We start from the raw sequence: 26569 nt of genomic DNA on the forward strand, positions 1-26569 counted from the left end.
TTTCAGCACCACCTCCAGCCAGCTTTTCCAAAGCCTCCCTCCCCAGCACGACAGTCAGTGAGGGCTATAAACACAGAAGAGCCCACTCTGCTTTATTTACAACACGCAGGCTGTCTGTACAAACAGCTGGCCAGTATTATTAAAAACAAAAGAGGTGAGAAATCGTCACCTTTCTGTTTTCCTTCCTCCCTCGGCCAAGCTCTGGTTGGCACTCCACCTCTGAGCTGCCACGCTCAAAAGGGGAAGTCCTAAATTAAAAATACAACCGGTGTAGAATAAATGGGGAGTGAGATAGAAGAAAGGATGAGGGAGGGGAGTGCTATATTTACACTAGAGTTTTATAGACAACTGTCCCACTCCATCCCAGTTCTAACCCTGGCCCAGAAACTGAGCAGTGGCAGGGACAGTTTAAGTGTCTAGGGACCCAAAGAGCCTCCCACCCACAACTGCAATGGGTCCAAGTTCAAGTCCACAATGTGAGAAGCAAAGGTAGGGTAGGAAAACCACACATTTCCAAACCAGTCTCCCTTGGGAATTTCTGCCTCAAAGTGAGACAACATCCCAGCTTCAGGGGACATGTTGACCCTGAGGCTCAGTTCCCAAGTCACGTTTCCATTTGAAGTTCCAGCCTGGAGATGGCATGTGTCAGGGCTCTCCAGATTTCGGAGGCCCCCCTAATCGCCGGGCCTCTGGCCGCAGTTCCTTGCATTTCTGGCAGTAAAAGAAGTCAGGGACATTGGTCTTCTTAATCTTAGCACAGGAGAGGTGGATCCACGTCCCACACAGGCTGCACTCAATCATGGGCCGGCCTGCAAAGGGCTTTCGGCAGTAACACGTGATCAGGTCCCATGAATCATCACCTGGGAAAAAGAAGGTATGTTTGGTGTTCTGAGTTCTTGGATCCACACTACCCCAAGACCCATCAACCCAGCTGCCCCTGGGCAGCCCCAGACTTCTCACCTGATTCTACCATGATATCCTCATCCATGACCCGCATCTCGCCTTCACTGGAGCTGGCATCTCCATCTTGGCTTGTTTCAGTGCTGCCCACCTCCTTGCTTTCACCGTCAGCAGGAGGGGCTCCTTCAGGGTGCACTGTGGCAGGGGGTCTAGGAGCCTCAGGTGTTGGTAGCACAGGGGCTGGGGCTTCCCCTCCTACCATCGCTGCCATCTCTTCCTCCTCCTCCTCCTCCTCTTCCTCCTCCTCCTCTTCAGAGTCTGTATCGCTGGGGGGTGCCCGGGGAGGCCCAGGAGGTGGGAGTCTATCCCCCCGCTCTGCCTTTTTCAACTTCCGCTTCTTGCTCTTCTTGATTCGAGACCTCTTTTCCCCATCCCCAGGGGCTGGGCGGGGCCTCCGTAGTACCCCAAAGCCTGTCCCCCCTCCTGGCCCCAACTTTCGGTTCTTTCGGTCCTTCTTTCGAGGCTGGGAGAGGTCCCCCTGGGAAAGGGGCACTGGGGTGAGAGCAGCAGGGGGCCGGGAGGCATGTGTCAGGGACGTGGGGGAGAGTGGAGATGCCATTTTGGGCCCATCTAGATCAAAGAGAGAGTCCTTGAGTTTCATCTTCTCCAGCAGAGTGGCACTGTCAGGGGCCTGCAGACGAGGGAAAGTGGACCTTGGGGGTCCTGGCTGGGTGGGACCTGCTTGAGCCGCCCTTCTCTTGGATGACTTTGCTTTCTTAACAAACGTCTGGATGGTTCTGAGATCTGAGGGGGCTGAGTCCCAGCCATCGCTATCTGCCGCACTCTCACCTCGCAATGGAGAGCTGGAGCCGGAGGCTGGCCAGTCACTTTCCTTAAAGGACAAAAAACCAGGGTCAGAGGGGGCCCAGCCTTATCTCAGCCCCTCTACATACCAGACAAAAATATCCTTCCAAAACCACCAAATCTCACTGTATTCAGAACACTTATCACCATCCCAGTTCTCCTCAACATCTCCTCTTGAACACTTCCATGTTACCTCTGCCCTCAAATTCTCACCATCTCCCCAACACCCACTGCCTTCACAACACTGCATCCCCTAGACCAGAGCAGTATTTCTTCAGCTGTTTCTATACAGCTTCATATGTTACTATCTCCAGCTTCCTAACACTTATCCCAGAGGACCTTCCATTAAGAACACCCCAAAACCATTCACTGCACTCAAGCCATCTATTAATCCCACTCCCACCCCAGATACTAGTTCTCCCACCAGAATTCCCATTTCCTTAAGTCTTTCACATGTAATTTCGAGGCTTGGTATGTAAAGTAACAAAGTCTCATAAGCTCAACAGCTCCTCTACAGCCCTAGGACACCACCCTCCAGTCAGTTGTACTGTCCCTACCTCCTTGCTAGGGGGGATGTAACCTGCATAGGCCAAAACAAAACTGCAAAATTTGTTGAAATCCTCAATTGTTCTCCGACGTTTCTCTGGTGGCTGAAAGAAGGAAATATCTATCACACAAGAGTTTAAGAGGGGCATCTCCAAAGGCATAGTCCCCCAAGTGAGGAATCAGGAAAAGGAGGAGGGAGAGAAGAGAGGCCGGGGGGTGGGGCGGGGGCTGCAATAATATTGGGCTGCAAAAGAATGGGAAACCCTCACCTGAGTCTCTGGTTTAAGGGTCGGAGGTGGATCTGTAAAAGCAATAAAAGCTGAGTCAAGGCACTAGGAAAGAGTCGGTGTGAAACCCCACCTCTCAACCTTCGCGGTCCCAAGTGAACCCCCTCCACTCCCAGGTCCTTCAGCCGGGCGAGCAAGCCCCCAGCGGTGCTGGGCCCGCCCCTGCTCCCCCTTCCGCCCCGCGAGGGGCGGAGCCTGGGCGCGGCGCCCTCTCAGGCCTCGCTATAGCGCTCCCCTCCCCCCCACCGGAGGCCTGGCGCCCCGCCCCCCCCCAACTCACGGTTTCTCTAGACTCCGAGCTCCTCGGCTCTCTCCGCGCCCCACCCCGCCATACCGCTCCCTGGACCGAGCCCGGGCTGCCGCCTGCCCCTGTCCTTCACACGCGCTTAGTGCCCCGAGTTCCCACCCCGCCGCGCTTTACCGCCCCGGGCCCTCCGCGCCTGCACACGCCGCCCGCCGGCCCCCAGGGTCCAGGATGACCACGCCGAACCGCTCCCCGCCCTCCGGCCCCTTCTACTCGAGCACGAGGCCCGGCGCGCCCCTCACCCCCACCACCCCCAAACACACACGGGCTCACACATACAACGCCACTTCGCGGCCGGGACAGACCAGAGAGCTCTCACCCGGACGCGGCCCCACCTGCCCCCCCCATGCCGCGCTCCCCACAATTTCGGCGTCCCTCCGCCCCCATCCGGGGCTTTGGCCCCTCCCCGTCTCAAGCTCCTCGGGCTCCCCGCCGGGCCCCCGGGCCCAGTTCCGAGCTCTCTTCGGCCGCCGACCCCCCTCCGCCCCCGGACTCGCCACCAAGTCACTAGACTACAGACCCCTAAACTCTAGCCCCCACCCCAGCTACTCTGCTTGCCCAGTAACCCCAGCTGCCGCCGCCGTTGCCCTCCTCACCCTCCGCAACTCCCAGGCTCTAACCCTCGCCGACCAAACCCCCCCTCCGACTCGCCGGCCTTAAACCCCCACCCCGCCCCACCGCCCCCCAAACTACCCCGCTCTCGTCGCTCCCCGGCTCCCTCTCCCCACAGCTACCCACCGGCATAAGTCCCTCTACCGCAGACAATGCCCAGGCCCCCTTGTCTCCCCACAACTATCTGCCCACCCCTCCAACAATCACCGGGCTACCTCCGGCGGCAACTACCGGGAGCTCCGGCACCACCGCCACAAACTACCCCGCCTCGGCGAACTACCGAGCTCCTCACTCAATCCTCTCCTACATCCTCTCTCCTCAACAACTCTCCGGCTCCCAGATTCCCCTAACCTCTCAGTTCTAGGGCCCCAACCTGCCGGAGGCCCTTTCGGCCCCTAACCCTCGAAGCTCTGGTTTCCAGCTCCCACTCCCCCATCCCACCCCACCCCCTCTACACACACACAGCGTCTAATCTCCCAACTACCCCCGACCCAGTCTCGCACTCCTCTTTCCTCCAAGGTCTCTCAACTCGTCACTCTCCCACCTTCAGGGGCAGGCCCCCGACCCCCTCCCCGCGCTCCCCTGCTGGGCTCCGGGGCTCGACCTCCAAGTTTGCCAATAGATTCCTCGCCCGCCCCACGCCGGCTCAGCGCCCTGTGCCGGTCGAGAGCTCACCTTCGGGACTGGGCTCCGCCATGGCTTCCAGCATCGCCCCCTACCCTCCTCCCGGTTCGGCGCCCCCTTCCCCTGAGCCGGGGATTCCGGTGCCGCCTCCGGTGCTCGGTGCTCCTACTGCCTCGCTCCACAGAGGTGTCTGTTTCGGCTCGGTTGTGACTCGAGTCCGCTAGCCGCTGCCGCCACCTCCCTCTACCACAGCCTCCCGCACTCCCGGACCGGGCCCCCTCCCCCCGCGCCGCCGGCCGCCTGCTCCCTCCTCCTCTCCACCCTCCCTCCTCCTCTCTCCCCCTCCCTTCGCGGCCGCTAACGCGCAATGCATCAAGGAGATTGTAGTCAGTCCGCGGTGAGCGAGAAGGGGCCTGTATAAGCATCCGGAACTTCAATTCCCAGCAAACCACGGACTGGCGCAGGCGCACTAAAATGCTCTCCTCCCCCGGGGAGTGGCGGGGAGATTGGGAGCAGAGGGGAGAGCGGAAGAGTGCGCGCAGGCTCCTGGGAAATGTAGGCTAGGCGGAGTTAAGAAAGAACGGGAAGAAGGGATTAGAGCTCTCGGCCACCATACTGCCTCAATTCTGCAGCTTTATACCCCCGCGGGGACCACCCCCACTTCCGGCTAGACAGAGGAAGGCTGCTGGGAAATGAAGTTCTCCCGGTGATAATGGCTCCCTCCTCCCAGTCGTCTCCCTCCCTTGGATTCCACTCCACTGGATCCCTTACGCCGGCACAAAGTCTGGCAAAGCGACATACATCTGAGGACGGAGTCCTTTCACTACCTCCCATACTCGAAAATCTCTTCCTTAATCCAAAAAGTTACGACACAGTTGGATGTTTTACCTGAAGCAGGTGCTTTCAAACTTTATCCACAGGAACCCACTGTAAAAAACTTTACTAACCTCAGGACCCAATCCATATGCACGTATATAAAACTGAAGTTTCATGAAATGATATTCAGTATTCCATCCATCACAACAAAAGCACACTCTTTATATACACAAGGAAAAGCCCAACATAAGCTGAACAAACCAAAATATACTATTCCCTCTAACCTACTCTTTCCCCACCACTTGAAGAGAACAAAAAGGGGAGGGGAACAACACAAAGAAAAAATCCAGTTCAGCTTGGTGGTGGTTTCCTCTTTATTGATGTGCCTCCTACCTTCCCCTACAATTTCAGTCCCTTCCATCTACCCCCAAAAAAGAAGGTAGTGAAAAGAAAGGATTGTTGGGGCTCTGAGCCCCTTGGGCAGTTAGAAAGGGAACAGAAACCAAAACAATCACCAGATGTGACAGAGATTGACAATCAAGAAGTCTAAAGTAGAATGGGAAAGGTGGTAAAGAAAGGGGAAGAAAGAAAGGAGAGGTATAAGAGGCCATCTCCCCCATTAATCCTTGTGTTAAGAGGGTCTGGAGGAGAGTCTCAAACATTAGGAAGTGCAGGTCCTGAAGAAGGGAGGTGGTGTTTGAACCTCAAGGAGGAGTAGGTCAAGGAAGGGGGGCCACCTCTCTTTGTAGAATGGGACCCCCCACCTTAGGGGCAGCAGCTTCACAGACCGTAGACACTTTCATCACTGTAGGCAATGTATAGAAAGAAGTCTTCTTCATGGTGTTCCTGGGATGAAGGGAGAAAATAACAGCGTTCAGGCATCTGAGCTTTAGTTACTTGAACCACCCAGCACTGGGACATATTCTTCCACAACCATTCTTTTTGAAGACCCCAAACACAAGTGCTTTGACTCTCTCTCTCACTTGCTCCAGAGCGTAAGTGCTGGGCAGTATTATCCTATCCACAGTCTTGGACAATAAGATCTCTACTACCTTGGAACACGGAGTGGCTGGAGGGGAGTCTGGACCACAGCAGTTACTCTGGCTCACTGCCCTATCCAAATCCCTAACCCAGAACGATGGGGAAATCTTAAGGGTGAATATAAAATTGAGAGCTAAGTAAGCCAGCTGGTTCAAGAACTGCTGACTTCAAACTTTCTGCCTCTCAAGCGCTTCCAACTCCTCCCCAAAGCCTCCTCTACTTCCCAGGCACCATACCTGGTACAGCTGACCCATCGTGGCACTGGTGGGTGGAATGACGTTGTTGACGAAAAAAAACAAGGCATCCTCTGCCCGGAGATGAATTCGCTTCCGGATTAAGAAGTAGAACTGACCAACTGCCAAAAATACAAGGCCTGATAAAGTCAGAGATCACAAATACCCTCAAATGAACACCTGCTATGTGGAGTCTTCTCCATCAGAGACTGCACTCCCACCCCCAGGAAACAAATCTGGGTACTGGGTCAGTTTCCCACCTGTAAGATCAGAAGGCACCAGGTATTTCTTTTTGTCCAGGTCTCCTATCCGAGCTTTGGGAGCCTTTTCTACTATCACCTGTTAAAGAGAAGATAAAAATAGCAGACATTAGATACACAGAAGCACAGCTCCACTTGTCAAGAATTCAACATTCCTAGCACCCACACGTACCACAGACTCACTTCTCTTTGTCTCTTAACACGCGGCGCAGCCCTGAATAGGAATTCTGACCCCATTGACTCTAACTCACCTAAACATCCAAGATCCCTGAATACGGCGTCATAAAAAACAATCAGACGAGGATGTTAATCAGACAAGGATGACTTATTCGGACCAACCAGAGCTTCAATTTCAAAAACCCTATGTGAAGCTCAGACTGTCAAACGCCCCACAGCCTCCCACACGAACCCCAAGGTCTGTCTCTCGAGTCTACATCTCCTCACTTTCAGCCCTATTTGGTACCCCGTTCCTTTCACCTCCAGTCCCAGAAACAGCGGTTTGGGGCTCGTTCCCAACGCCGCCACAACCGGCAGCCTGATGCCTGGGCTGTGGGTCCCGGACTCAAGCCCAGGCTGTGGCGTCAGCGCCAGCGCCAGCGCCCCGCGCCCTCGGCCCTGGCTACTGTCCTCACCGGGACCCGGTCCGGGTATTTCTTTCGGATCTTTTCGCCCTCAGAGCGGCGCTTCTCGAACGGATGCTCCTCTTTATACACGAACTTCATCCTCCCGGGAACCGGGCTGGACCGGGCTGGGCTGAGGGAACCCGGGGGGGCCGGGGCAGGGGGCGGCGGCGACGGCAGCGACGCGCGGGCGGATTCAGCGGAGCGATCCCCGGACTTGCGCCACTTCCCTATTCACCAACCCCGCCCCCGGCCAACAGGGGCCTCCCAGGGTGCTATGTTACGCCACTGGCGTAACTGCCCTAACGCCAGTAGCGTAGCACCACCTACTGACCTCCTCTCTCACGCCGTCAGCGTAATCGCTTTGGAATCAATTTGTAAATTACGCAGGCGGCGTAGAAAAGATGGTTGCCTTTTGCTATCGTCGGAAATAACTGAAAATCCATTTCCCGACTTTCCCCCCAGAGAGGTAACGATGAATAGGGCTAAAAGATGGTAACCGTTAATTTGAGACTTGGATCTCCGAAAGCTCTTTTCGGAAGTAATGCAGAGGAAAAGCAGATAATTACAAGGATAGCTATTCACGAAATCTGTTGGTACGCTGAAGGCGGCCGTTGACACCAAAACAAAGTAGTACCCAAGTGGAGGAAGTGGTCTCCGGAAATAGAGGGCAGAAACGAAACCTGTGTTTGGAGAGACTCACTGGACGCTAAGTTCCAGTAATGAGTGGACCAATAGGGACTGGAGAGGAGGTCTGAAAGGTAAGGACTACGTCAGCGCGGAAGAACACAGCCGCTGTATGCCCGAGAAAATCATGTGATCTCAAGGGGCGGAGCGTCACGTGGCGGGCGCGTGGAAGTAGAGCCGGCTTGGGCTTGGGGAGGAGGGCCCCGGGGAGGTGGGGACGTGGGGCCGGGCCAGCCGGGGAGCCCGCTGCGCGAAGGAGGCGCCTGCTTAGCTAATACATGCCAGTCTTGCAGACGAAGCCTGGCCTTTCTTGTCGTCGAGGTTTCTATTCCTTTAATACTTCGTCCTACTGCACTGAAACTCAGGTTCTCTCAGGACACACAGCTGTCCCTTCACTCCCCGCCAGGGTGCCCATTCTGTCACTAAGACCCTTCCTGCCAGGGAAAGCCAACACTCCCCTTACCCCTGCCCTTAGGGTCTACAGCAGGCTCTTCTCTCTCTGCCTAGTGGACAGGGTAGATGTGAACAAAAACCCCTCCCTCATTTCCCCAAACCCCAGAGAAGGACCTAGGGCAGCTTTGGTTTCAAAGTTATAATGCATGGTTTAAAAGAGAAGAAAGGAAAAAAGGGAGAGAGAAAGCTGGTTACAGATCTGAAGGAATCTAGGAGGAAGGGCAAATAGAGGGAAAGTAAGGGCGGGGACAAGTTTGGGGGAAGTCCAGTGGCCCAAAATCCAGTTTCCCACCCACAGCCCAGCCCTTGGAGTGAAGAATTAGATCAGTTTTGTACAAGAGTTTTTAAAAAATCAAATCACAACAAAGCTGGCTTGGCTTCTCTTTTGAGCCTCCCGGATTACCGAATGTCTGTCTCACTCTGGCCAGTCGTGTCTCTCCACCAGACACTGTTGCGGCTCTGTGAGGTCTCCGCTTATGTCCCAGTGTGGGGTTTCCAGGAGTGCGAACACGAAGTTAGAGTGAGGCTGCTTCAGGATCTGGCCCTTGTGTCCATCCAGACTCCGTAGGGAGTGCAAGGCTCCCAGGGCAGAGAGGGGTGGGAAGGGCAGACCCTGCCCAGGCAGTCCTCACCGTTGGACAGGGCATCAGACGGCATCCTGAGGGCTCACCCTCCCCTTCCCCCCCACCCCAACTCAGGTGGAGGGGGAGCAGCTGTCACCAGAGCCTATGTTGGTGAAGGTTTCGGCTCAGCACAGAACGAACATCAGCGGTGAACCTGGGACGACAATAACTTGCATTGGTAGAGTCCTCATGGGGACAGCCTCCTCACACTAGTGTAAAGCAGCCTCACTGAAGACGTGGGACAGAAAGAGCCACCATTTTCTCATCAGACTGAGCTTCAGTTGGCCCAAAACCCAATGGCTAAAGGTGAGTTTTCTTAAGACCTAGGTTCAAAAATTATATTCTTAGGGAAAAGAGATAAGGAAGTAAAACAGGACAAACTTTTATTCCTTCTTGGAATCCCCTACCACTCTTCTCCTTAGAAATCTAAGAGTCTAGCTTCCCTTACCTGAGGGCATCCAGCATTGGAAGCAGGTTGAGAAGGGCGGTATCACTGGGATCACTGAACCAGGATTTGATGGGGATGGCATTGTCTAGGGTGGGTGAAAAGGCACATGAGAATAAAGGGTTCAAGAGAGAAAGGGTGTTTTCCCTTTTATTTGCCGGTGGTTACTTTAAAATACATAACCTCCCTCCCAAACTCAGTGACCTAAGTAAAACCTGTATTTGTCTTCCAAAACAAAATTAAATTTTAATCACCGTATCTCATACTAGGGTAAGGCTTCTAGTCAAACTTCCGCCTTGTGTCTTACCTAAAGCAAATTTGATATGAAAAATCTGATTTATGAAACAGATATTGCGGGAGAGGCAGGGAACACTCTCATATGAAAAAAAACAGCTTGCATCCTGACCTACTGTAAACCAGGGAATCCCAGCCCCATGCATTCAAAATACCTCCTCAGAACCACTCTAGTCCTGCCAGACTCACTGCCTTCTCCCTTACCTGGATGGCTCCTGTAAGCCCCTGGGGAGTTATCCAGGATCACAATGCTGGAGAGGTCACTGTGGACCACAGAGAGGTCCTTGATGTAGCTGCCCAATTCCAAAGTGCAGTGCTGGAAGGCAGGGTGGGCTGGGCATCAAAAGGAGACTCGCCCTCTGTGATTGCTCCCCCAATCCCAACAATGCCCACAGGCAGCCAGTTCCCACAAAAGGGGATTATGTAGTACCCCCACACACACCCTTAGAAGGTCCCATTCCTGGGCAGTTGCCTCAAACTGAAGTCCCTCCCTGATGGCCTGCCTCGCCAGCCTCATTCTTCGGCTTAGATTCTAGTCCCTTACCTGTCTGTAGTATCTCCTCTTGAGAATGCTTCTGCTATTATCCAGTTTATCTGCCACAGCAGAGCCATAAATCTCCATGCTTGCTGTGAACACCACCAATTCGTACCACTGGCTCACCTGAAATAGATTGGAGAAGAGGAAGCTGTCAGAAGAGATGATTGTTCATTTGGACATATAGTTCCCTTTTACTAAGACTCCAGTGTAGATCTTCAGGCTTTTCAGCAACACTGAATATCTCTGAGAACACAAAAATTTGAAACTGTCCTCAGACTCCAAGTTTTAGGCATCATACCCACTTAAGATTCAGAGATGCAAGAACAAGAGAGCAGGAAGGCCACGAAAAAACAGAATTGCATCAGCACAATAAATGAACCCTAACTATGGAAAGCCATTCTCTGACCATCCAACAACCTCCCCTCTCCAAAACTGCCCCTGCCCATTTCTCCTGATCCCTTAATTCCTCCAAATCCTCTACATTCCCAGAGCCCTAAAACCATTCCTTCATCCCAGAACTGCCTTCAGCTTCTGCAAACTCACCACTTCCAAGAAGAAATCCACATGGGGCCTCTTATGTACAAAAAACCGGACGGGATGTTTGTCTATTACCACCTGCGGAGGAACACAGCAGGGCTGGGAGAAATCCTGAGCACCTGCACCCAGGCCTCAGGGACACCCCCTACCCTCCCACTGCTTGCTCCCCTTTATCAGGCTGCCCCCAGGGCCCAAGGATGGGGCCAGGGACGAGATACTCTGGGATTGGGAAAGAATCTGAGCAGAATTACAGACACAAGTTATTCCATCACTTCCCACTCCCACACACCTTGAGAATGAAGTCAGGAGGTGTTCCAGGCCGGACTGTGGGCCTCAGGACCCCATCATGATGGGAGTGAATAAGTGTCTCATCCAGATCCAGCACCAGGATCTTCCTCTTCACCTGGCCTGAACCACAAGGGGAAGGGGTAAAACCAACCTCCAGCCAAGACCTTGAACCCGACCTCACCTAGGGTTCCTCCCAGCCAGCATACTCACTTAGCCGATTCCGGGACACAGGAGATAAGGGAAGGATGTCATATCGAACAGTTTGGTACTGAATTACCTAAGAATAGCAAGAGAGAGGGTTAAACCCTGGACAAGGAAATCTTCCCCACTAACAATAGGAAGCACATGCTGAACATTTACTAAAAATTGAAGTGAAGTGAAAGTCAGTTGTATCCAACTCTTTGTGACCCATGGGTATAGTCCATGAAATTCTCTAGGCCAGAATACTGGAGTGGATAGCCTTTTCCTTCTCCAGGGGATCTTCCCAACCCAGGCATCGAACCCAGGTCTCCTGTGCTGCAGGCAGATTCTTTACCAGCTGAGCCACATGGGAAGCCCCTATAAATTGGGCATGGTATAATTTAGGGTTATTTACTGGAAAAGACTCTGATGCTGGGAAGGACTGGGGGCAGAAGGAGAAGGGGACGACAGAGAATGAGATGGCTGGATGGCATCACCGACTTGATGGACATGAGTTTGAGTGAACTCCGGGATTTGGTGATGGACAGGGAGGCCTGGCGTGCTGTGATTCATGGGGTCGCAAAGAGTCGGACATGACTGAGCGACTGAACTGAACTGATGTAATCCTCAAAACAACCCTAATAATAACAATAGTATGTTTTAAGGATGAAGAAACCAAGGCTGAGAGAAGTTAAATAATCTAAGACCACACAGCTAGGAATTAGTGGTTTGCCCCTCCAGTAAGAATGAAGACCATGAAAGCATGGATTTTGTTTTGATCATAGCTGTATTCCTAGAACACTATTGCAAGGGTGGTCACTCAACACTAGAATCAATGAAATGGTGGAGCCACGATTGTACCCTTGCAGTCCAACCCAAGAACCTGTCCTGTTATACATGATATTATCCTTCTACGTGGAAATGCATGGCCCTGCCTACCTCCACCTCAAGAATTCTTTGTGACAGCTCCCATCACCTCGTGTTGGAAGCTGAGCGCCTCAGAATCCTTAGTGGACAGAGGGTAGCTATCAGGAGGGGAGGTCCTTGGGTCACTAAGGGGAACAGAGGTTGAGGGAATCCAGGGGTTGTCAGGTCAGCTAAGTTCCTCTGGCTGGGGGCCACCAGGCCTATTTTAACCAGCCACCTGTCCATTTCTTCTCTACTAGCCAAGTCACAAGCTGCAGAGAACCTCAGCCCTCTGAACAGCCTCCTTATCCTGGTACCCAGGGCAAGGCAGAGAACACCGGAAAGCCCCACTCACCAGGCAGACTGATAGAGCACCGAGAAGGCCAGAGTGAAGGGCTGTGAGTGGGAGGTGAGGAAGGGACAAGGATGTCAGCAGCCTGGCTTCCAGCTTGTCCGTCTCTCTAGAGGCTCCTGTTTCCAACACTCAGGTCTCTTGCATGCAGAGCTTGGTGATTCCCTCCTCTGCCCTTTTCTTCTAAGCACAGTCCATCCCTAGGCGCCAAGCCTCACCAGAATCAGGTTCCCCACTTGCAAACCAAAGGGCCCTCTCCCCCTAATCCCAAGGAATCTGCCCTTCTTTTCTCACAGGGCTGCCGATGAGGGCCGCAACAGCTCGGGTGTCCTGCCCTGCTATCTCGGGTTGCACATGCTGGGCATGTAGGGAATGCTCTAAGCATATGCCAGAAAGAGGGCAGGGGGAGAAACCAGACTGGAAGGAAGGAAAGGAAGACAAAAGGCTGTGGGGTCAAGGAACCTGTCTCTTGGTGGGCTGGTGCACATCTCTGCACCCAGAAAACTGCTATTTTCTCCCCTAAAAGAAGGGGAAGCAAGGGGGATGCTCTCTGCAAGGCCAGGAAGAGGGGACAGCACCTAACATGGAAGGAAAACCCTAGGAGCTAGCCACACATGCATCTCAGCATCTCTGACCTCAGATTCTTCTTAGTTCCTAACCCTTGTCTTGGGGAAACAGCCCTGCCTACAATCATGACCACCCAGAAACAATCCTCACCCTAAATCAAAAAGTGAAAGTAGACTGATAAAGGAGACACTGAAGCCAAGGCCAGGCCCATTTCACCACTACCACTCAGGGCTGTCTGGAAATTTTACCTAGGCAGCCCCTACCAGATTTTCTTTCTTCCAGTTTTATTCAGTTATGCCAGAGTACAGACTGAAGATTCTCAACACCCCAACTCCCTGAGTCCTGCCCAGCCTCCTTCAGTGGATTCTCCCCCATGGGGGTGAGAACACACAGCACATTTATTAAATTATGTTAGCCTAAGGAGCTTTAACCTTGGAGAAAAGCTAGGGGGAGGGAACCCAGAGATACACTCCCCACAGTATCCCTCGCAACGCTGGGGTCTCCTGGAAAAAACAAGCATGCCCTCAGATTGAAGTCTTTACAATTGACAAGCACCGTGTTCTGATAAGGACACTCAAACTTTAATGTGCTCCCTTCTGCAACTAAAGATGACCGTCATAAACGCATTTTTATGCGTTTTTCAATCCCAGAGTCTTGATAAGCCTAAATATTCACACTCACACTATGAACTGGGTTTTCAGGACCTTTTGGGAAGAGTTCCCTTAATCTGAACCGCAGGGGTTTCTCATGCACACCCAGGGCTTTTCCTAAGTTCCCATTCTTGCCCACCCCCACCCTTGGCACAGGAGCCGGTATGTATATATTCCTTGTCTTAAGACCAAACACACACGGAGATTCCAAATAATATGAGGGTCTTTGACTAGCCTACATCGATGGATTTGCTGCCATCAAACAGGTGTTCCCCGCCTCTCGGTTTCTTTAGCAACAACTTTAGCTTTCTTAAAGAGAGCCCCACCCACCGCCCTGGCCCCCAAGAATTGCCAAATCCTTTTACCGTCTTGCCCCCCTCCACCATCTCGGTTCTACCGCAAGGGTCTTCCTTTTCCCCATCCCACCTCATGCCCAGCTACGGGTGCTCTAATTCTCTAGCGGTAGAAGCTACCGCCAGGACTCGGTTCCTAGGCCCAAACAGAGGCCCGACACTTTCCGAGAACCCTTGAGCACCGCTGACAAGAGGTCCCCACCACCACCAGCGCCCACCCAAGGCTCACCGTGCGGATCTGCCTCCGCAAAAGGTAAATGAAGAAGCTCCAGAGCTTGGCGGCGAAGGCCACGAACGTGCGCAGCCCCAGCAGACACTGCGTCCGCATCATCCCGATGACCCCGGCACCGCCGGCCCCGGGGCCCCCGCGGCCCAGCTCCGCCAGCCCCTCGGGGGCAGCCCCCCGCCACCGGGAGGGGGAACGGGGGCCCCGAGTGGCAGAAGAGGCTGCAGAGAGGGGCACGGAGCGGGCGGCTCACAAAGCCACCCACGACGAGGGGAAAGCCCAGCGGAACGGGGAGCTGGGGGACAGGCGTGGGCAGCCCGCGGGGGCCCACATGGGCGGGGAGTGGCACCGACGGCTTCGCCGAGGTTGCGGACCGAGACAGGTCAGGCGACAGTGGGGTCCTCCGAGACCAGGAGGGAAGGGGATGGAGAACTGGGGGAGGGGGCTATGGGGGAGGGGGTTAGGGAGAAGGGAGGGAGGGAGAAGGAAGGGGGAGGGAAGGGGGGAAGCGGAGGGTGGCCCGCTGCGCAGGCGCGCTAGGGGGCTGCCCGCGGGAAAGGGGCGGGCGGGGGCAGCGGCGCGCGAAGGGCCGCGGAGGCGGTGGCGAACGGGCCGGGTGAGCCAAGGACCCAGGAAGAAGGGGAGGGGGAGCCAAAGGACGCGGATGGCTGGACAAGAGCCGCCTCCCCCTCCCCGAGGTCAGGGGCGCCTCAACCGCTGGGGAGCGGGGCTTCAGCCTCTGCAGCTGGATTTCCCACTCTGACAGGCGCCATTTTACCGCCCAAAGGGCTCCCTCCTCCTTTCTTCCCCCCTCCTCTTCCCCTCTGACACTACTTCCGGTGGTGACGTGTATTCGCTTCACCTGGACTAAAGTTCCCCCTACTCGGTCTATGGGGGTGGGAATAAGGAAAGTGGGGCGTGCTCCGAACCAGGCCCCAATATTGCGCGTGCGCGGGGGCGATGGGGGGCGGGGCCCGGAGCAAAGCAGGCCCGCCTTGAATTGCATGGGCTGGGCGGAGTGACGTCACTTGTCCCCGAGTCTCTGACCGTCGGAAGGTCTGAGACTCGCGCGGCCACCTCCCCCTCCCACGGACAACTGCCCCAACGGCTCTTTCCGCCCCGGTCACGGTAAAATTGTAGAGAGGGGGGTTGTCCCTACGTGTATGTACCAGCACTTAGGAGGCACTATTCCCCGTGAGCCTTCTGGGATAGTGAATCTAATCACCTCTCCAGACTATACCGGGTCTTAGTGGTGGGAGGGATCGTGGGTGCCCCGCCCCTTTCATGTGGACGGGGCGGGGCAATGGGCAGTGACGCCATCAGAGGGCGTCCGAAGAGGGTCGGGACGCATATTGGCGATGTTGGAGTCGCTGTTGGCTCTTGGTGGCCTGGTGCTGCTTCGAGGTGAGGGTCGAAGGCACGGGCGCTTCGGAACTGGGCTCAAGGGGCGGAGGTGGAAAGGAGGGGCCATAGGTCACAAGCCAGGGGTGGAGGTCTCGACCACCTCGTGAATGCGAAAACCTTAGTATTCTCAGGCTGTTTATCATTCGCTCTTTCAGACTCCGTGGAGTGGGAGGGGCGTAGTCTCCTGAAGGCACTTGTCAAGAAATCTGCGTTGTGGTGAGTATCCCCCAGCGTCTCGCCGTTCCATCCGATAAAGGAGCCTGGGTCCCACTCTTAAACAGTCCCCCTCATCTCTGCCTCAGTGGGGAGCAAGTCCACGTCCTGGGCTGTGAAGTGAGCGAAGAAGAGTTTCGTGAAGGTTTTGACTCCAGTATCAACAGCCGGTAAGTGCAAATTGGAAGAAATTTAATTGGATTTGGGACTAATGTTACTGAGGAATTTCCCTTCCAGCAACAGGGAAAAAACCTGATATGTAGTAGTGTGAAAGTGTCAGTTGCTCAGTCGTGTCCGACTCTGCGACCCCTGGACTGTAGCCCAGGATCCTCTGTCCATGGGATTTCCCAGGCAAGAATACTGGAGTGGGTTACCATTCACTTCTCCAGAAGATCTTCCCCACCCAGGGATCGAACCCAGGTCTCCTGCTTTCGGGCCAGTTCTTTACCATCTGAGCCACCAGAGAAGCTTAAAGCCTAGTCGACAATTCATTGAATGGAAATGGGTCTTTCAAAGGAGGTAGGAATTAGTAAGTGGAATGATGAAGAATAGTATCTGGAGAATCCAAAACAGGGACTACAGAAGATGAAAGGAATAAAGTAATAAAAGGCCGACAGCACAGGCTAGCATTAGAGACTACTCTGGAGACTAAGAAGAAACACGTTCTGTCTTTTGAGTTAATCAGAGTCTAGGGATCAACATACATCAGCACTAACTGCAGGCTACATAGAGATTTGTCCTACAAGCAGAAGGAACAATTTATGCATAATTGAGGCGATATGGAAGCCATCCGGCTTCACTGGTCTCTCAGAGGTAAAGAACCTGCCTACTGTCCAGGAGATGCAGCAGAAGCCCCGGGTCCAGTCCCTCGGTCGGGCAGATCCCCTGGAGAAGGAAATGGCAGCCCACTCTAGTATTCTTGCCTGGAAATCCCATGGACAGAGGAGCATGGTGGGCTACAGTCCATGGAGTCACAAAGGAGTTGGACACGACTTAGTGACTAAACAACAACGTGGAAGCCATACCTGTTTGTGGAAGATGCAGGAGCTTCCTGAGGTCAGACAAAGAGCAGTATCTGATAATAGCGAAAAGTCTTACAGAGCATGAAAAGGAAAATTTGAAAGGAGAGTGATAACATCATACCTGTTAGAAAGACTCCACACTGTTGGGGGCGGGGAGCCTGGACTTAGGGAGACCAAGTGGGAAGGATTTTGCAAAAATGCAGGTTCTCTCAGATGTAGAAGTGCTGGTTAAGAGCTAGTTGTGAACCAGGAACTGTGCTAGGTTAGAGCAGTGATTGAAGTAGACAGGATTCATATTCCAATGAAATCTCAGAGAATAATGGTAGATAGAAGGAGACAGAGGCCTGGCTTAAGGCAGGGTGGAGAGTTTGGGACAAATGTAAAAGGAGGTACATCTTCCAGGGCTTACAGACTGATGTGGGGCAGAGAAAAGCACCTAGATCAGGAGGTCCCTGAACCTATGTTGGCTGGTTAAGAAAAATTATTTCCTGGTCTGCGTAGTTAGCTGGATAATGGTAGCTTACATCTGCCCAAATTTTGTATCAATTGTTAGAGTAGATGTGATGCTGTAAAGATGACATTCACAAAAGAGGCAGAAGATACAAAGGAGGTGTCTGGGAACAAGTTCTGCCACTGTGAAACTTTCCCAGGATTTCTAGTCCATGCCAGTTTCTTTTCCTGAATTGTTATACTTGCTTCTTGACTTTCTCTAAGCTGTTCTACAGGCAGGAACCATGTCTCAGGTCCTCTCCTTCCTCTCTATCCATTCAGAGAATGATACATTTTAGGCACCACTCAGGAAATATTTGATAATGATGATAGTTAACATTTATCAAGTGTTTAGAACTTGTCAAGCACTATGCTAAATGTCAGGAGGTTGGTATTCCTGTTTTATAAGTGAAAAAACTGAGTCTTAGATGAAGTAATGTATCAGGTGACCTTAGGCAAGTAGAAGCAAGCTTGGAGCTCAGGGCTGTTTGACACCAAAGTCTGTGCTGTCAGTCACTATATTCTACCTTTCAGTTTTTTAAAAAAACACCTTTTCACTGCTGTTTAAAATATTAGTGAAAATCAAAGAAACAGAACCACAAAGATCAGAAGCCAAAGTTGGAGATGGCGGGGGCAGGGGAGCAGTATAATCTTGCCTTTTATTTTCCCTTTACAGGCTGGTTTATCATGATCTCTTTAGAGACCCTCTCAGCTGGTCAAAACCTGGGAAAGTCCTTCCTGGTGGGCCCCTGGAAGCCTTGAAGGCCCTGGACAAGAGGACAGGTTCTGGCCCTGTCACCATTGCTCTTGATTCCCTCAGCTGGTTGCTGCATCACCTTCCCTGCCCCACGCTCTGTCAGACTCTGCATGCCCTGAGCCATCAGGACTCCTGCCCTGGTGAGGCTCCTCATTTGTTTCTTCCCCTCATACATTCCCCCTGTCAACCATGTGCCCCTTTCCACTCTAATAAGAAACATATCAGGGATCTCCAGTTGGGCCTTCTTCCATCACTTTGATCTTTATTCTGTTTCTTGGTTGCTTCATAATGCTATCAATCACTTTTTTTCTTTTCCAAGTTTGTTTGTTTTTCTCTCATTCATTCATTCAACAGATGTTAAATATATACATACACTGTGTTGTGTCCTTGCCTTCCAAGAGCTCAAAGTCCCGTAAAGGGTACAGACTAGTAAACAAGTGATTTACTGGATAGTCTGATAAGGACTGTGATGATAAAGGAACATGCACAGAGTACCTTAAGGAAGGAATGTCTTGAAGAGCAAAGGATCAACCAGGCCAATTTGTCCAGCTGATAGCTCTGGGACTAGCCCTAAAGTACAGTGGCTCCTAGGATGGGCTTTAGAGTCAGATACCCAGCTTGGTACACAGGTGTTTGGTTTGACAGTGTTTCAGTTTCCTCTGTAAAAGTCAAGGGAGGATGGAGTTTATAGTATTAGGATGAACCACTTGGAACTGCTTGTTTTTATAGGTCAGATATGATCAGATGTTAGCAGTTTTATACAGTTCAACCTAAAAATGCAAGTCTTTAGTGTAGTGCCTGACACTAAATGCAGCTAAAAAGAGAGGGAAGATGGGAGGGGATCTAAGGCACCGACTGGGATTTTTGACAAGTTCCGGACACTGCAGGTAGTTCAGTGTACAAGAGATGAGGCTGAAAGCAAGTGGAGAACAAACATTGAAAGTATGAGTTCCTTCCTGGAGGCCTTGGGGCGATCCTGAGGATTGAGGTCAGAACAGTGCCTTGATACGAAGTACGCTGGAATCAGAATGTGTATTAAGGTGAGGCCTGAAAGAAGTCAGAGCAGAGTGGTGAAACTGACTGAAGTCAGTCAGAATCTGGGCAGAGTTCTAAGAAGATGTGGGCCTCTGATGTGGGCCTTTTTTCCCTCTCCACTGTGTGATCCCTCGCATCCCTGGAATGCTCCCTACTGCCCTTCGTGCACCACATTTCTTGTCCCTCTGCAGGTGACACCCCCCCAGGTGAGCAGGTACGTGTGCTGGGCCTGCTGCATGAAGAGCTTCACGGCCTAGGCCCTTTAGGAGCATTGAGCAGCCTTGCTCAGACCGAGGTGACCCTGAGTGGAACAATGGGCCAGGCATCAGCTCATATCCTCTATCAGAGGCCGAGACAGCGCCCCACCCACCAGGTCAGGAGAAGCAGGGGACTGGAGTTTGGGGTCAGACAGAGAGGGAGAGCAGTAAAACACATGATCTGATGGAGCACTTCCCTGGGCCCTCATCGTTGTAGCAGTTCCCCCATTTTATCTCCTTTGTGAGAGGCCTTGTGAGGCAGATTGTTTTTATCCTCATTTTGTAGCCTGGAAAGCTCAAAATCCTATAAGCTTAACCAACAAAAGACACGGCCTTCCAGGAAATGGAAAAGGAGAAAAAGCCAAAAGTGGTCCGCGTGGAGAAGTTTGAGGGGCTGAGAGGTGGAACACCTGAGCCGGAAGAAGCCAGTCAGATAGGTGGCTCAGAGCTGGAGTGGCAGGTCCTGGTTCTCTGGTTTGTTCAGTAAGATAGAAAAAACTTTCTTAACCCTCTTCTTACTTCTCCCCAGACTCAGTGGTTCTCCATCCTCCCTGACTTCAGCTTGAAGCTCCAAGCGGAGCCGCTGCTGGAATCCCAGCCCCGCTCAGATCCTCATACTCCCTCGGTACCTAAGAGAGCCAGGGCGGGAACACGGGGATGGAATTTGGGGTCTGGAAAAAGGAGAGGGGGATAAAAACTGCAGACGTTGGGGCCGTGGAGTCAGGGATTCCAGGGATGGCGCAGAGCAGCAGCTTCTTCTGTACCTGCAGGTGGACCCCACTACTCATTTGACTTTTAACCTTCATCTGTCCAAGAAGGAGAGAGAAGCCAAAGATAACCTGACTCTGCCCTTCCAGTTCAGCTCGGAAAAGTAAGGTTGGGGCCTCAGTGCCCAAGTCCCTGAGTTGAGCCCAGCATTGGGCCTAAGAGGTGGGGCGACAGCAGGTTGTTGATTAACTTTTTCAACTTTATAGGGGCTGAAGTCCACCTCCAGAGTCAAGTCTGGGGAGTGGCTCTCTACCCACCCAAACCCCAGCAATGTCAAAGGGCCTCGATGTCTCTTTTCTCTCCATCAGAGCCTTGGGTCCCAGCTCCACTGATGTCCCCAAAGTAATCTGGGCCTGGGCTGAGCCAGACCAGACCCCAGGGAAGTGGCCCTATCCAGGTAGCAGCACTGGGAGGGCAGGAAGCTAGATGGTATGCCAGAGGCAGGTTAATAAGGGCTTAGTAGTCACCTGTTGTTCTGTGCCCAGCATGTGGGCGGATGAAGCAAGACTACACAGTATCCTTGCCCTCAAGCTGCTAAGAACTTAGGGAGTTACAAGAGCTGTCTAAGAGTTCTGTTCTGTTCTGTCGCTTAGTCGTGTCCGACTCTTTGCGACCCCATGGACTGTAGCCTACCAGGCTTCTCCGTCCATGGGATTCTCCAGGCAAGAATACTGGAGTGGGTTACCGTTTCCTTCTCCAGGGGATCTTCCCGACCCAGGGATCGAACCCGGGTCTCCCGCATTGGAGGCAGATGCTTTAACCTCTGAGCCACCAGGGAAGCCCATCCCTATACCAGTTGGTGCTACACAAGGTCAGACAAAGGGATTTAGACCAAGAAGACATGGAAGCCAGACAGGGAGTTACTGTCACGCAGAAAGAGGGTCTCCAGACATGACCCATTACCCACCTTCCCCAGCACCAATTCTCCCCTTATCTCTCCTCAGACAGCAGGCTCTACTGCGCCCTGGACTGGGCCAGGCTACCAGCCACATCTTCTATGAGCCAGATGCTTATGATGACCTGGATCAAGAAGACCCAGACGATGACCTAGATGTTTGACTGTCTAGGAGATTTGACTAGCCTGCAGTTGGAGGGGAAGAGGAAGACTCTGGGCCCGTAACCGTCCTTCAGTTGTGTGTGTTGGCCTTAGCCTGTCTCTGCTCCATCTTTGTTCCCTGTTTCTGTGGAGGCCCTGCCCTGTGACCCATGAGCCAGGGAGCAGCTTCCAGTGAGAAGAAAGTGGGCTGAAGGCATAAGAGAAAGTGACAGGATAGGAACACCACCTCCCCCCAAGCCTAATAAAATCTTTCATTTTTTTATTAAAAGCAAAATTTCTTTGGTTGCTATTTAAGCAAGAGTCTCAAGTGGACAGGACTGGAGGCTGGGAGTGGATGAGGGAAGCCAAGCACCTGAGTTGTTGCATATATACTGAAGGGATGGAAAAAAAGCCTACTTTCCAAAACATATTTTTATTACTGTACAAAATGCACACCCTCCCTTTTTTTCCCCCCCACCCACCCAACCCCCCAGGAAACTGTACATGGTGTGCTGGGCTAGAGTGACGAAGGCTTCTGCTTGGCACCCTGCCCACAGGCTGAGCTCTCTGCCCCAGGTCCTTTCATAAGGAGGCACCTGTAGGCTGCCAGGTTGGGGCAGGGGCATCCCAGCTCACACATACTCCTTGGCAGAGTTGGGCTTAGGGTAGGAGCGGGGCGCACGGTATCCAGCTTTGCTCTCACTCCCAGGACAGGAGCAAGAGAGTAGTGCACCTCCCAGGAGGACCAGAGCAGACCCTGCCCAGCCAATGAAGATGGCAGGACCAAATTCATACCTGTGGAGAGAAGGAATTGCAGTCACGAACCCTGGCCTGTTTCTCCCAACCCCAGACCCCTTAGGAGGTAGGGCTGTCATACTTACTTAACATTCATGGGGACCAATGGGTTATAAAAATCTGAGACAATCTGATGGCCATACCAGGAGCAAGCTATCAAGGCAGCAAGACCTGGAGAAAAAATGAGGATTCAGGTACTGTGAGCCACCCCCAAACCCTCACTGTCCACACTTACCCCTTCAGGATGGTTAAGAGAGTCCTTGGCCCCACCTTGGACCTGTGGCTCACCTGCCAAGATGAAAATGATGCCTCCCGTCATGGCTATCCGGGCCTTCTTCACTTTGTCGTCTCCCCCACAGTTTGTACACTTCATGCCCATCGTGGCCACGAATGTGGCCAGGAAGCCCAGCACCAGGGAGACCACCATTAGGGCTCGAGTGGCCTGTAAGGCCGCTGCGGAAAAGGGATAAGGATGCCATCCTTGCTGGAAATGACGGGGCGGCCCTCGGACCGCTTCAGACCCGGAGTCCCTGGCCGGAGCCCGCGGATCCCGCCCCCTCCCGACTCCTTGGCCTTCCCGCTCTGCCCCGCCCTCTCGGCTCTAGGATCCGCCCGGGGCGCCAGGGTTTCGATGAAACTGCCCCCGCGGAGGGGGAAGGGTGAAAGGGGACGTCGAAGGAAAACAGAGGTGGTGACCTGAGCAACGGTAGCTGTGGCTGCAGCCCCGGCGCCTCCCGCAGTCCCGGCTCTCGTCTCAGCCCTGACCCCACTATCGAGGCCACTGTTTGTGGCTTCGGCTAATCGGCCGATAAGATTAGAAGCCGCAGGCGGCGGCCCAGGGGGCAAACAAGGGGAGCGGCTTCTCGGCCCTCGGTTCGACCCCGCGGCCCCCAACCGGATCCCGCGGCCTCCAGCCCGCATCGCCTTTTGTCCGAGAAAAGGGCGGGAGATGGCGAAGACCTTGGCCTCCTCGGGGTAGGGGGAGGGGAAGGCCGCGTCCCAGGACTCAGCTTACCCGGAGCGGCTTGGGCCGCTGGCCGCTCGGCCGGGAGACAAGGCCCGTCCGCGGGTGAAAAGGGGTTCAGCCGGACCCGAGCACGTGCAGCCCGAGGACCTCGGCCCTACCGCTTCCTCCTCTCCAGCCGCGCTCCTGGGCAACCCAGCGCGTCGGGCCGTGGGGCCTCGAGCCCGGCCCCTCACCCACCCCGCGACTCCGGCTCTGGAGCATCCGCCCCGTCGGTCCCGCGGTCTTACCCGGCAGGGCGAGCACCGAGTCGTACATTTTGCAGCTCATCATGCCGGTGCTCTGCGTGACGCAGTCCATCCACAGCCCCTTGTACATGGCCTGGGCGGTGATGATATTGTCGCCCGCGTACGAGCTCATCTGCCACTGAGGGATGGCGGTGCACGCCACCAGGCCCACCCAGCCCAGCAGAGCCATGGAAAAGCCCAGCAGCTGCAGGCCCGAATTGGCCATTTCCGCCTTTAGAATAGACGGGGGGCGCCGGGCGGGCGAGTTTTTAAGTCACCCAAAGAGCCAAAAAAGAAGTTGGTCTACTGCTTGCAAATCAGGTCTCCGGAGTAAACACAAATCGACCCCTCCGGCGAGGCGAGAGTCCCACGGCAGAGGCAACAGGACTGGTGACCGACAAAAGCGATCCGCGAAGGCCTGGCGGTTCCCTCGGGCACTCGGCGACTCTTCCCAAACAAAAGGTGGAGGGGCCGTAGGGCGCGGCCCCCGGGTGCTGGAAGTCCCCAGAGTATTCTGGGCTGTCGGCCCGAGGCTGCTGTGCGAACTAGAGGTCGCTCAGCGGTGAGCGGGCAGGTGCGGGCGGACAGGTGCTGCGCACCTGAGTATAAGTAGGGCGTCGGGGGCGCGCCCCCGCAGGCACCGGGAGCGCGAGGCGGGGAGGGACCGAGGGGCGGCCGAGGGTGACCTGACGTCACCGAAGGGACACTCACCTGAGCCGGAAGTCCTTGCCCCCACCCCTCCTGGCTCAGGTGAGGAGGAAGAAACCTGAGCCCCAGCGTCACGCCCCTTCACTTGCTGGGCACGGACCGCTGGAGGGGGGAGGTGGAGTCTTCTCGGGAGTCCCGAGTTCTGAGGAAGCCCCTCGGACTGGAGGTCCCTCGGGCGCAAGGACGTCCCTTCCCCGCTCCTGTACAGGTGCGCCAGGAACGCGGCGGAGCCTGAGCGGGAGAGATGCCCCAGGCTATCCCTGGCTCCGCCTTCTCCCCCGCAGGGACTCTCGGCTTCTACTCCGAGCGCTCGCTCTTTATCCCGCCCTACTTTCCCCCCCACCCTCTGTTCTCCTCTTGTTCTCTTCAGCCTCCTTTGCTCGCCGACCCCACCTTCCGGGGACCCCTCAGAACTGCCCACTTCAGCCGCCTAATTAGAGTCTCCACCGCCAGAACCACCGCCTAGAGCCCAACCGCCCCTCAGCGCTGTCGCCTCCACCAGACACCTGGCTTCCAGTCGCGGTGCCCCAGTACCCATCTCCTCCGCCCCCTATTCCGATCTCTGCTGGACGTGACTTAATGGCGGGGCCTTTGGCAGCCCCCCGCCCCGCAGTCACTGTCTCATCCCGCCTCAAGTGTCCTTGCCGCAGAAGGAAGAAACCACTGAGGCCAGAAACCAGCAAAGGGAGGGAGCAGGGTAAGGCCTGGGTCAGAGTCTTGGCCACACCCTTCATTCTCTTCCCTTGGAGTTTTTCCAGCCGGTCCTCCCCCTTTCCCTCTTCCTCCTCCGGCAGCCCTGCACTAGTTTCTCGCCCTCATCCGGAGCCTGGACCTGCCTGTCTGTGTGCCCTCTCCCACCCTCTCACCGTGCCGTCCTCCAGAACATCTGGCTCTCATGTGGCCCTAGATTCAGTCCTCAGACCCCCACCTCACCCTCAGGTGTCTTCTGTCACTCTCCCTGAGTTCTGCCCCATCCCACCAAGCATCCCCCACTTACCCATTCCTCCCTCATCTGTTATCATCTCCCCTTCCTGTCCTTTCCGCTTCCTATTTCACTCCTCATGTTTTAATCTACCTTTGTACCCCATCTCCAGCCCCCTTGGAGCCCAGCATCACCCAGTAGCCTTTCTTTGCTTCTACCCGAGAGCATATCCCTGCTCCCTCATGGTCCAGTTTCCTTCCAATCTTTCCCTCGCCAGCCTGACAACTCTCAGGCTCACACACCTTTCTTACTCTTGTCTCTTTCATTTAGTTTTTTAACCTCAAGTCTCTCATATTTCCCATCTTTGCTCCTCCTTCTCAAAACATTTCTCGGTCTTTCTTTTATTCAATAAAAATATTAATGGGCCCTTCATAGTCGTCTAATTAACCTGTTTTTCTGTAAATGCAGACTTTAAGGAACTCTTTATTATTCATTTTAATTTTTCTACCTTTGATTAATGGTGAGTTTTTTATTTTTTAAGGTGATTTTTCAGCTCTGAAAATCAACATTTCTCGTTAGTTAAATATATCCAGCTCCTCTCCAAGCTCAGTGAGACCATCTCAGGCCAAGCCACCATCACCTCTTGCCTGGACACTGCAACCACCTCCAAACCAATCTCTCTGCTTCCCTGCTTGTCCTTCTAAAATCTATTTTCCAGAAACAAGTTTTTGGTTTTTTTTAATAAACTTTTGTCTTATCACTTCCTGTTTAAAATCCTTAAAACTTCCAATGGCATTCTTTGGCTCCTATTGCTCCACTGGGATTTGCAAATAAATGTTACACTATGGTTTATGAGACTCCATGCGTCAGCCACACTTCCTGAACTATACTGTGTTCCTTCCCACCAAAGTGCCTCTGCACTCTGTTCTCTATGCCTAGGTGCTCTTCTCATCTACCCCCACCCTACCTTCCTTGTACCCAGCTAACCGACTCATCCTTAGCTCAAATATGACTTCTCCTGGGAGGCCTGGCCTGAGCACCCCACCCCGGACTGAGTCAGATCACCCTGCTGAAAGTTCTCACTGCTACCTCTACGTTACTTTCAAGGTTCTTATCATGACTAGAAGCTATTCACTTTGTGTGATTATTTACTCAAAGTCAGTCTCCCCACTATACTATAAGCTCCAAGAGATGTGTCTGGATTTTATCCTCAGTAAATAGTTGATGAATAAATGACTAAATAGCAAATTAACATGATTTTCATCTACTGATTTGACAAATATTTTCTGAGTTCCTGTATAATGTACCAAGCACCATGCTTGACACTGGGGCTACAGCTGTAAACAAGAGTATACTGCAGACTTCCTGGTGGGCCAGTGGTTAAGATTCAGTGCTTCCACTGCAGGGGGCACAGGTTCAGTCCCTGGTCGAGGAAGTTCTGCATGGCATTCTGTGCAGTCAAAAAAAAGAGGACGCTTCATTCAGGTAACTTAGATTCTAGAGGGAGGAAGCAGGCAATAAAGACATAAAATGGTGCATGTTTTCAAGGCAATAAAATAGGGTAATGTGATGAGGTTGGGTCCATTCCAGAGTAAGGTCAGGGAGACCTACCTAGGAAGGGACTGTTCAATAATGAGCCACCCAGGAAGAACCATATTATAGGCATAGGGAACAGCAAGTGTTACGACCCTGTTTCTACTGTCCCT

At 53.5% G+C, this 26569-nt stretch overlaps 5 protein-coding genes across 9 annotated transcripts; 1 reads left to right on the forward strand and 4 right to left on the reverse strand.

Moving 5' to 3' along the window:
- Window positions 1-75: 75 nt before the first annotated feature.
- PHF23 (PHD finger protein 23) lies at window positions 76-4427 on the reverse strand. Of its 2 annotated transcripts, none has more exons than XM_055405241.2 (5): window positions 4189-4427; window positions 2580-2611; window positions 2322-2414; window positions 961-1792; window positions 76-860 (listed from the first exon to the last, which is right to left on the reverse strand). In XM_055405241.2, exons 1-5 carry the CDS (start codon window positions 4220-4222, stop codon window positions 646-648), a joined length of 1206 nt encoding a protein of 401 aa, XP_055261216.1. In that variant the 5' UTR covers window positions 4223-4427; the 3' UTR covers window positions 76-645. The 2 variants fall into 2 exon arrangements, with proteins under 2 accessions (XP_055261216.1, XP_055261222.1); XM_055405247.2 differs by lacking the exon at window positions 4189-4427 and adding an exon at window positions 3175-3252.
- An 876-nt stretch (window positions 4428-5303) lies between these two features.
- GABARAP (GABA type A receptor-associated protein) lies at window positions 5304-7336 on the reverse strand. The gene is made up of 4 exons (XM_055405312.2): window positions 7120-7336; window positions 6488-6566; window positions 6231-6349; window positions 5304-5799 (listed from the first exon to the last, which is right to left on the reverse strand). Exons 1-4 carry the CDS (start codon window positions 7207-7209, stop codon window positions 5734-5736), a joined length of 354 nt encoding a protein of 117 aa, XP_055261287.1. The 5' UTR covers window positions 7210-7336; the 3' UTR covers window positions 5304-5733.
- Window positions 7337-8371: 1035 nt separating this feature from the next.
- CTDNEP1 (CTD nuclear envelope phosphatase 1) lies at window positions 8372-14461 on the reverse strand. The gene is made up of 8 exons (XM_055405288.2): window positions 14210-14461; window positions 11183-11249; window positions 10974-11092; window positions 10691-10762; window positions 10154-10270; window positions 9814-9925; window positions 9319-9403; window positions 8372-9024 (listed from the first exon to the last, which is right to left on the reverse strand). Exons 1-8 carry the CDS (start codon window positions 14309-14311, stop codon window positions 8964-8966), a joined length of 735 nt encoding a protein of 244 aa, XP_055261263.1. The 5' UTR covers window positions 14312-14461; the 3' UTR covers window positions 8372-8963.
- A 394-nt stretch (window positions 14462-14855) lies between these two features.
- ELP5 (elongator acetyltransferase complex subunit 5) lies at window positions 14856-21481 on the forward strand. 4 transcript variants are annotated; one of them, XM_088828845.1, is made up of 8 exons: window positions 14856-14904; window positions 15766-15826; window positions 15913-15993; window positions 18011-18231; window positions 19318-19499; window positions 19913-20008; window positions 20154-20254; window positions 21096-21479. In XM_088828845.1, the coding sequence occupies exons 1-8, from the start codon at window positions 14871-14873 to the stop codon at window positions 21208-21210; spliced, it is 891 nt and encodes a 296-aa protein (XP_088684971.1). In that variant the 5' UTR covers window positions 14856-14870; the 3' UTR covers window positions 21211-21479. The 4 variants fall into 4 exon arrangements, with proteins under 4 accessions (XP_088684971.1, XP_055261250.1, XP_055261241.1 ...); XM_055405275.2 differs by lacking the exon at window positions 14856-14904 and adding an exon at window positions 15392-15610 and having other exon boundaries at window positions 19318-19340; window positions 21096-21481; XM_055405257.2 differs by lacking the exon at window positions 14856-14904 and adding an exon at window positions 15399-15610.
- A 189-nt stretch (window positions 21482-21670) lies between these two features.
- CLDN7 (claudin 7) lies at window positions 21671-23882 on the reverse strand. The gene is made up of 4 exons (XM_055405301.1): window positions 23237-23882; window positions 22271-22435; window positions 22069-22153; window positions 21671-21982 (listed from the first exon to the last, which is right to left on the reverse strand). The coding sequence occupies exons 1-4, from the start codon at window positions 23457-23459 to the stop codon at window positions 21820-21822; spliced, it is 636 nt and encodes a 211-aa protein (XP_055261276.1). The 5' UTR covers window positions 23460-23882; the 3' UTR covers window positions 21671-21819.
- Window positions 23883-26569: the final 2687 nt, after the last annotated feature.

The sequence above is a fragment of the Moschus berezovskii genome, chromosome 20 (genome assembly GCF_049115385.1).
Source record: "Moschus berezovskii isolate FMDL1 chromosome 20, NW_MosBer_1.0, whole genome shotgun sequence".
In the NCBI taxonomy this organism is placed as follows: domain Eukaryota; kingdom Metazoa; phylum Chordata; class Mammalia; order Artiodactyla; family Moschidae; genus Moschus; species Moschus berezovskii.

Excerpts from the sequence above, each read along its gene's own strand:
- PHF23 (XM_055405241.2), bottom strand. The coding sequence starts at position 4,222 with ATGCTGGAAGCCATGGCGGAGCCCAGTCCCGAAG. Across the intron at positions 2,612-4,188 it reads GGCGGAGCCCAGTCCCGAAG|ATCCACCTCCGACCCTTAAA; the intron begins GTGAGCTCTCGA and ends TTGCTTTTACAG. Across the intron at positions 2,415-2,579 it reads CCCTTAAACCAGAGACTCAG|CCACCAGAGAAACGTCGGAG; the intron begins GTGAGGGTTTCC and ends TCCTTCTTTCAG.
- GABARAP (XM_055405312.2), bottom strand. The coding sequence starts at position 7,209 with ATGAAGTTCGTGTATAAAGAGGAGCATCCGTTCGAGAAGCGCCGCTCT. Across the intron at positions 6,567-7,119 it reads AATACCCGGACCGGGTCCCG|GTGATAGTAGAAAAGGCTCC; the intron begins GTGAGGACAGTA and ends TCTCTTTAACAG. Across the intron at positions 5,800-6,230 it reads CGATGGGTCAGCTGTACCAG|GAACACCATGAAGAAGACTT; the intron begins GTATGGTGCCTG and ends CCTTCATCCCAG.
- CTDNEP1 (XM_055405288.2), bottom strand. The coding sequence starts at position 14,311 with ATGATGCGGACGCAGTGTCTGCTGGGGCTGCGCACGTTCGTGGCCTTC. Across the intron at positions 11,250-14,209 it reads TGCGGAGGCAGATCCGCACG|GTAATTCAGTACCAAACTGT; the intron begins GTGAGCCTTGGG and ends TGCTATTCTTAG. Across the intron at positions 10,763-10,973 it reads CTCCTGACTTCATTCTCAAG|GTGGTAATAGACAAACATCC; the intron begins GTGTGTGGGAGT and ends GTTCCTCCGCAG.
- ELP5 (XM_055405257.2), top strand. The coding sequence starts at position 15,565 with ATGTTGGAGTCGCTGTTGGCTCTTGGTGGCCTGGTGCTGCTTCGAG. Across the intron at positions 18,232-19,317 it reads CCATCAGGACTCCTGCCCTG|GTGACACCCCCCCAGGTGAG; the intron begins GTGAGGCTCCTC and ends GTCCCTCTGCAG. Across the intron at positions 20,009-20,153 it reads CAGATCCTCATACTCCCTCG|GTGGACCCCACTACTCATTT; the intron begins GTACCTAAGAGA and ends CTGTACCTGCAG.
- CLDN7 (XM_055405301.1), bottom strand. The coding sequence starts at position 23,459 with ATGGCCAATTCGGGCCTGCAGCTGCTGGGCTTTTCCATGGCTCTGCTG. Across the intron at positions 22,436-23,236 it reads CTCGGTGCTCGCCCTGCCGG|CGGCCTTACAGGCCACTCGA; the intron begins GTAAGACCGCGG and ends CCTTTTCCGCAG. Across the intron at positions 22,154-22,270 it reads CATCATTTTCATCTTGGCAG|GTCTTGCTGCCTTGATAGCT; the intron begins GTGAGCCACAGG and ends TTTTTTCTCCAG.